General features: G+C 38.5%; 1 protein-coding gene across 1 annotated transcript in view; it reads right to left on the reverse strand.

Annotated features, from left to right (window-relative positions):
• Positions 1 to 1,208, reverse strand: part of CZH7orf57 (chromosome Z C7orf57 homolog) — a 40,210-nt gene extending 39,002 nt beyond the window's left edge. Inside the window, 2 exon segments of the mRNA XM_087917177.1 lie at positions 841 to 1,032; positions 1,199 to 1,208. Of these exon segments, the coding sequence (XP_087773303.1) occupies positions 841 to 1,032; positions 1,199 to 1,208 (202 nt within the window).
• Positions 1,209 to 9,242: the final 8,034 nt, after the last annotated feature.

Below are 9,242 nucleotides of genomic sequence, written 5' to 3' on the forward strand. Positions count from 1 at the left end.
AATGGGGGAACTGCACAGTTGGAGGTGGTTGATTGAATAAATAATAAATTTTCTGTACATTCTATACCCTTTGGATTAACAAAGGTGTAAATTAAGATCTGAAATGTTCAGTTTATTGAATGTATTTTACTTCATGTTGCATATCTTATGATTACAAAATTCACATTAATTTAAATATAAGCTACCAAGGATAAGGGGTTACAATTCAGTCTTTCCATTTTTTAAAAAAATCACGAGTATAAATAGTGTACTTGCCACATGGTGCATATCGATATGTGGGTCCACGTGACTCTTTATCTGTATTCCACATACCTGTGCAGGGCAAAAAGTTTAAATTAAACATTTCGCATTTCATCAAACATCCTATATTTTCTGCCCTATGGAGATTAAACCCCTGATTTAATGTATCAATAAAATCTGCACGCGCTAAAAATTTCCCAGTTAAAAAACGAAAGAAATGGAGGTGCGGGGAGAAAAGGCAACACACAAAAATCACAATCTACAAAATTCTCCGTGTTTAATCCTTTCAACTCTCACCAGTATTATTTCAGTAAAAGAAAACCCACTCCTCGAATGATTTGACTTCAAAATCAAGGGCATACCGTTAATTTGTGAGGAAATAACGAACTCTTTCCCTGAAAGGGCGGACAAGGACAGCTGACAAAATGATGAGCAAACGGGAGGAGGTGCTTCTCACTCTACAATAAGCTTTACTGTGAATTACGGCTATCCTCTGACCGGCAAAAAGTGTACCAAGGATCCTTGGAGGCAAACGCATTCGCTCACACGACCGGCACCGACACCCACCGCCACAGCAGTCGTCCGCGTCCCTGGTCGCACTTGGGGTCGGGAAAGAGGGGACCGAAACTCTCGCGCTCAGCCGGCCGAGAAGCTCAAAGAGAAACGACGAAAAGCGAAGCGGTGGGGCTGCGCTCCTCGACAAACTGCCACAACGATCCCTGTTGCTATAGCAACAGAAAACATTCCGCCTCCCGCCGCCGATCGGTCGCGTGCTCCTGGCTAGCTGTTGCTCTGGCAGTCCCGGGAGCACGCGGAGAGAAAAATACGGAGGTTAGAGAGAGGCAGTACTAATAGCCCCCCCCTTCAGCCAATCGAAAGGCAGGCCGACGCCACTGATCCATGATACCACTACTTCACAGTATACTTGACCTAACCAAGTATATCAAAATTGAAATACCCAGAATCATGGGCCTTATCAGCCCTTGTCTAGCCACATACTTTCAGTTTAGATGTATCAATCTTTATCTAGCCACAAATACATCAACAGACCAAAGGAACACCCATGGAATCACTACACTGAGGCCTAATAACAGGGATTGTAATGAGGTGCCTGGAATCCCTAGCACTCCTATACATACAACCCAAAGTATGGATCTGGTATATGGATGACATTTTTCTCATAATAAAAACCAACCGAAATCATCATAAATCTCTTTAGAGGAAAAAAAATACCAGGGAAGAAGGAAACCACAAGATGCTATCTTTCCTGGATATTCTCATTAACAGAGGCAATGATGCCAAGTTAGAAACACAGGTTACTGTAAAACCACCCCTCCAGCCAGGTGCTCCACTATCAAAGTAACCAGCCAGTGTCCCACAAGAGAAACTGCAAAAGCACAAACACAATGTCCAACTAAGAAGAAATTTCCTGACAATAAGAACAATAAACCAGTTTAACAGCTTTCCTTCAGAAGGAATGGGTGCTTCATCCCTTAAAAAGAGATCAGATAGCCATTTGTCCAAAGTGGTATACGTTTCCTGCTTGAACAGAGGTTTGGAGTAAAAGACTTCCAAGATCCCTTCCAACTCTGTTATTCTGTTATTAGTTTCTAGTCTTTGTTATAATGATATGATGAAAACTCTTTAATTTCACAACACAGAAACAGACTTAACCATAGTATTAACTGGGAAACTGTGAACATCCTAGACAAAGCAAAGTCCAAAAATGCTAGAAAATTTCTGGAAGCCTACATGGCAAGCCAGTAAAATGTACTACTACTACCGTGTTTCTCCAACAATACGGCCTCCCCCAATAGGAAGGCCCAGCATGTTTTATTGGCATAAAATCAAATTAAGCCCCTCCCCCCAAATTAAGGCCTATATTAAACATGTGAAATGGGGAGGAATGGCGGGGGGGCTTGCCGTTAGGAAGTACTTTTGTTGCATACCCGGATATGGTACTGCCTGTGTTGACTTTGGCGTTGGTGGGGCACTTTGTATCAGGAGACCTTCCTCCACCGTTGCTTTTCCTTCTCCCTTGCTGCCGTGGCGTTTAGAGTAATGCCGCGGCGTTTGGCACAGCCAAGCGCAGCCAGCCAGGGCTCCTCCCTGCAACCGGAGCCTGGCAGCCAGCCAGGGCTCCTCCCTGCAACCGGAGCCCGGCAGAGACACTTGGCTTCAGGCACTCCTGTCACCGCCTTCCCTTCGCCTTCAAAGGCAAAGCCAATTCTTTTAAAAATGACACCCTACTACCCGTACGACAAAGCCTCCCCTGCCCAAGAAGGCAGCCCAACCCCACGTGGGGAGGCGAATCTCCCAGGGCTGCAGCACAGGATCGGCCCACCCCAGGAGAAGCACCCAGCTGCCATCCCTGCCTAGCACTGGGCAGAGTGCGAAGAGCTTCTCCTGGGGCACCCAGCGCTGCTGACAGGCGAGCCCTCCTGCCCGGCAGCAGAGCTCTTGCCAAGGCAGTGAGTGCCTCCCCCCTGGACCCTCTACTCATCCCGTCAGGGCCGCGCCAGAGCCATGCGGGCTGGGCAGAACTGGGAAAGCAAGCTGCGGGTACGCGCCTGCCTGCCAAGCGAAAGAGCTGGGCCAGCCCAAGCTTGGCTTCCTTCCCAAGTCCCTCCAGCCCAAACCTGAAGGGGCCACTGGGAGAGGCCGCCTGAGGCAGTGATAGTGCCCACCCATCCGTGGACAGGGAGGCACAGCGATGGCCTGCACTGCGTTCTCCTTCAAGCTGAGCCCCACCGAGTCAGTGCCTCTGCCTGATGCCCATTCCGCTGCAGCATTTGGAGCTGCCAGCGCATTTGGAGATACATGGGGACGGGGATGGGCTGGGTGAGGGGTGGAAAGGATGGGTGGCTTCGAACTCTCTCTGCCAGCCAGGGAAGCAGCGCTGCCATCACCTTGCCTCCCTGTCTGCGGACAGTTGTGCGCTATCACTACCTTGGGCAGCCTCTCCTGATGGCCCCTTCGGGTTCACGCTGGAGGGACTTGTGAAGGAAGCCAAGCTCAGGTCTGCCTTTTGCTTGGCAGGCAGGGCATTGTTTTTAAAATAATTGGCTTCACCTTCAAAGGCAAAGGGAAGGCGGCGACAGGAACGCCTGAAGCCAAGTGTCTCTGCCGGCTCCGGTTGCAGGGAGGAGCCCTAGCTGGCCGCACATGGCTGCGCCAAATGCCACAGCGTTGCTCTAAACGCCGCAGAAGCAAGGGAGAAGGGAAAGCAACGGTGGCGGAAGGTCTCCTGATATGAAGTGCCCCACCAATGCCGAGGTCAACATCCAAGCTGTCGCTGCCCACCTACCTGAGGATGCAAGGGGGGATTAAGTCACCCCCAAAAGACGGCCTAGCCATTTTGGGTCAAAAAATAAGGCCTGGCCTTATTTTGTGAGAAACACGGTAGCATTAATTATATTACCTTGTTCGGTAATGAAACATCTGCAAGAAAACAATCAGACTCGGAGTGCACTGAATATGTGTTTTTGCTTACTTACATATAATAAATATGTTCTGTGGAAATTTTTTAATGAAAGTACTTGTTAAAGTTGAGACCTCAGTGGAATATATTTGCATTTGAGAAAAGCATTTCTGCCATACAACTTTATGACTCCTACCATATACATAATTGTATTTTTGTCAGTAAACATCCATCTCCCTTAACGAATTCTCTTAAGGCTGCATTATTTTTACTTTGCAAGGCAAAAACTTTGTTAAAGGTTGTACCCTGAGATTTCCTGCAATGTGTGAGAGAGAAATAGGAGAACTACAATTATAACAATCTTTTAGCATTTGTTGACTCAACAATTCATTTACATGAACTTATTTAAAAATGGTGAAAATTGGATGATTAGGATATCATTGTAAAAATTAGGGATGGGCTGTATAAGAGTGTTAGTTCATATTTTTTTTAAATATATTTTTATTTTATTGAAAAAAGTTAAATATAAAATGCCAAATTCTGTTTTAAAAAACAAAGATGAAGGGAAAAAACACAACAAATAAGACATTAAAAAGAAAACAGTGAATTTAAAAAAATTGATGTGTTTGGGGACCTGATGATTTTTTTTTGTAATGGTAGTCTGCACAGGCATAGCTGCTCGAGAGACTGGCTAAGAATCAGATTCTTAGCAGTATTTCAGTTAATCAAAAATGTATTGTTACTAATGTTACGGAAAGTTACTACATGCTATCTAGTTGTTGTAGAGAAACATTAGTAAACAATTTGTGATGGATTTATCGTTAATCTAGTTTAAGCAGAGGAATCTGAAACAATCTAATGAAAAAAAAACATTGTTTAGCTTTAATTAATATATGTCAAAGAACTAATTTGTAATCCAGTTAAAGCTGTAGAGGTTTATTTTTATTTATTTATCAAACTTGTATGCCACCTATCTAGCCCAAAGTGACTCTGGGTGGCTTACAGGCATTGAATAAATACAATCTAAATAAAACAATAAAACAATAAATAAAGACCTTTAATTTAAAGATTCAGTTAAAATAAAGCTAAGAAGGATGGAGATAGAGTGATCAAAGTGCACAAAGAAAGTGGAGATGTTCTCTACTAAATTAGCCACCTCCAAAGTGCCACACACTTATTTGGACCCCAGGCTAGTTGGCATAATCATGTCTTTAAAGCCTTTTGGAAGATCAATCCGATCTCGATCTGATCTCGAGATAACATATTCCAAAGGGTGGGAGCCATGGCAGTTAATTTTTCTTCAGCTGAAATTCCTTGGCTGACAAGGTCTGTTGCATGTCCCTTCTGCCAACACATATGGATCACACAATCCCATCAGTTTGAGCCGATTTCTCAGATAAGTTGAACCTATGCCATGAAGGCTTTAAAGGTGATGATCAACATGTTGAATTGGACCTGTGCAGCTGTGTTCTGCACCAGATGAACTTCTGTATTCTTTTCAAAGGTAGTCTAGTCCCATGTAGGATGAATTGCAGTAATCTAAGCACAAGATAATTGGGACTTGCATGATTGAATGCAGCTTGTGACCTGGGTCTCTCTGGGAAGCACAAACTCATCCTTAAGATACTAGACAGGCTGAAGATGTGTTCTAATGTCGTGGTGCCTTAGCTATTACAATTATTTTTAATTATATCTTTTATTTGGTTATATTGATTTTATCATGCTGTTTTTTATTGTATATTTCTTGTAAGCTATCCAAAGCTGTTTAAGATGGGCATCCAAATTTTTTTCTAAATAAATAAGTAAAATTATTTTTCCTTCAAAACTTGGCCAGTTATTGTTCCGTAACAAATAAGATTTGTCCACAATATAATTATGACTAAATAATTTAAAAAAAACCTACATGGAACTTTAATTGCATTGTTTGATTGTATTTTTCTGTGTATTTTTCCAGAAAGTATGCCCAGGCTTATCTATAATTTGATCATTCTAAGCCTAATAACTCTATTCTGCTTAACCAAAAACCTCTTCTGCATTAGGTCAAAATTAAGTGGATCAAGAATTTTTTCCTGCAGAATGAATTGTGAGTACACAATGGTTCTAACTGTTTTTAATTTGAATTTCTTAGCAATGTTATGCTATTTTTCAAGTTGTTTTCTCCCTCTATTATTTTGGAATAATATTTTGGAAACCCAAAAGTCACATCAATAGTAATTACACAACAAATTTGCATTTTTCTTTTAATATTAATAAAAATACTATCTAGAATAAATCTCAATATAATTTAAGAAATATGTTTATTTGTATTCCATTGTCATTTGGTTCTTGGAAAGAAAGAGTCTCTTAAATTTTATTTGAAATATATAGTACCATTTTCTAAGCAGATAAGACTAAACATATACTGTTATCACTATAAATGAATAGTCACCAATTTTTTCTCAGTTAAATATGAATGGATGGCTGTCATCTGTTAATAAGGAAAGGCCTTTTGTATGGACAACCAACAGAGCTATATCAGATACTAATAGGGTCAGATTAAAAATTAATTTTAAAAATCTATAGCTATCTACTGAGCATTAAAATGGAAGAATTAGAATTAGAATTTTTATTGGCCAAGTGTGATTGGACACACAAGGAATTTGTCTTGGTGCAAATGCTCTCAATATACATAAAAGAAAAGATACATTCATCAAGAATCAAGAATCATAAGGTACAGCACTTAATAATAGTCTTAGGGTACAATAGGCAATCAAATCATACTAGGAAACAATCAATATAAATTGTAAGGATACAAGCGACAAAATTACAGTCATACAGTCACAAGTGGGAGGGGATGGGTGATAAGGAGTGATGAGAAGATTAATAGTAATAGTAGTGCAGACTTTGTAGTTGGACAGTGTTGAGGGAATTATTTGTTTAACAGAGCGATGGCGTTTATGGAAAAACTGTTCTTGTGCCTAGTTGTTCTGGTTTCCAGTGCTCTGTAGTGTCATTTTGAGGTAAGGAGTTGAAACAGTTTATGTCCAGGATGTGAAGGGTCTATAAATATTTCCACAGCCCTCTTTTTGACTCTTGCAGTATATAGGTCCTTGATTGGGGCAAGGCTGGTAGTAATTGTTTTTTCTTCAGTCCTAGCTATCCTCTGAAGTCTGTGTCTGTCCTGTTGGGTTGCAGAACCAAACCAAACAGTTATAGAACAAGTAAAGAAAACAATGATCGTATGGACTAAATTTTTGGTTATACTATAGAGTTAGATAAATGGCAGAAATTATGGGATAGGAACTATAAACTAACAACGTCAACTACATATAAAAGAAATCTATATAAAATGTTTTATACACTAGCAAGACTGACAAAGATGTTTAAGAACATGTCTGCTAAATGCTAGAAATGTAATCAGATACTGGGTTCATATTATCATATGTGGTGGACATGCTCAAAGGCAAAAAAAATTGGACAAAAATACATACATAGTTAGAAAAAAATGCTAAAACAACATATAGATTTAAAACCAGAAATATTTTTGTTGAGAATCTTATCAGAAAAATACAATAAAGGGAATATATATTTAATTTTACATGTGTTAACAGCAACCAGAATTGTGTTTGCACAACAGTGGAAAAACAAAAAGATCCCTACAGATGAAACCGTAATAAAAAAAATATTAGAATGTGCAGAAATGGATTGATTACCACTTAAAATTAAGGAGAAAGAAGAAAAGAATATTTTTTAACATGGGATTTGTTTTACCAATGGCTAACTAACAGAAACAGAAGTTAGAAATTTAAAAGCTTAAGAGATTGATTATAAGGAAGGTATATTAAAAAGGATCATCAAATACTATTATTATTATGTGATTATTGTTGTGAATATCATTGTTATTATCATTACTATTTCTCAAAATTAACTACCCAGACAACATACTGTTTATATAGACATTGAATTTTTTATTTTTTTAATAAAAAAATCTATAAAACAACATAAATTTCAAATAAAAGTAAATAGTATAACTTAATTTGCATATGAATTGTTCATTTGCACTGTCCATTTAACAATGCCATTTTTTTCTCTAAATGGTGAAACCCTACCAAAAAACCTAGACAGAATTTGCAACTTGCCATATAATTTTTGTATTTTAATCCACAAATAAATAATTAATGAGGCTTTTGAACACCTAGGGATTTTGCAAATCCAACTATTGTGAAGATCCTTAAAAATAATTAAATGAAAACATGTTCCAGCATTATAATGAAGAATAAACATAAATTGATGATTGGATTTCTGGGAGAATTGAGAATTGGTTTGGAAGAAAAATGAGAATTGGTTTGGAAGAAAAATGAGAATTGGTTTGGAAGAAAATTCTAAATCAAAATTATATTTTAAATAGATAAACATATTTTTTTATAAAGCAAATTCTTCCACAATACTTTGCTGATAGAATACCAGTGACACCCAGTGGCTACTCAATAGGTTTTATTATTCTCACTCTAAATTTCTCCAGTCAGAAAGAAAGGAAAGAAAGAAAGAAATGAAGGAGAAAAATGAAAGAAAGAAAGAAATGTATGTTGTGTTTTATTTATAAAGAATACTGCCATAAGAATAGTATCACTTGAGCCATATTAGTCAAATGTCAACAGAGCAAATATATAAAATGGCTGAATTAGTTCCTTACATTAAGAAAAGAATCTAAACATAGCTAAACATTATAAACTTGCCAAACATTATAAACCTACCAAAACTATAATCACAACAGACTAGGAGTACAAATTAAAATAAGCAAGAAAATGATAAGAGAACACCTGTCTAGTCTAGAAGAATTCAAATCTCCAGGACCAGATAGATTACAACACAGAGTTCTGAAGGGGTTAGCAGAGGAGATCTCAGAACCATTGAACCATATCTTTCAAAGATCCTGGAGCACTGATGAACTACAGGTAGACCTTGACTTACAACAGTTCATTTAGTGACTGTTAAAAGTTACAACAGCATTGAAAAAAAACATGACTATTTCTCACACTTATGACCATTACAGCCTCCCCATGGTCATGTGATTTACATTCGGATGCTTAATAACTGGTTCATATTTATGACTGTTGCAATGTCCAGGCTCATGTGATCACATTTTGCAACTTTCTGACAAGAAAATCAATGGGGAAGCCAGATTCACTAAACAACCATGTGACTAACTTAACAACTGCAGTGATTTACTTAACAAACGTGGCAAGAAAAGTTGTAAAGTGGAGCAAAACTCACTTAACAAATTTCTTACTTAGCAACATAAATTTTGGATTCAATTGTGGTTGTAAGTTGAGGACTATCTATACCTGAGGATTGGAAAAAAGCTGATGTAGTTCCTATCTTCAAAAAACAAAACAAAAAAACCCCCAACCACCAGATCCCAGGAAATTACAGAACTATCAGCCTAACATCAATACCTGAAAAGATCCTGGAAAAGATAAGTAACAGATCTGCAAACATTTAGAAGCAAGCGAAATTATAACCAGAACTCAATACAATGTTGTCAAAAACAGATCATGCCAAACAAATCTTACTTCATTCTTCAACAAACTGACTAAAATAG

This window comes from Pseudonaja textilis, chromosome Z (assembly GCF_049901715.1).
Source record: "Pseudonaja textilis isolate UNSWEBS1 chromosome Z, rPseTex1.2, whole genome shotgun sequence".
NCBI classification, from domain to species: domain Eukaryota; kingdom Metazoa; phylum Chordata; class Lepidosauria; order Squamata; family Elapidae; genus Pseudonaja; species Pseudonaja textilis.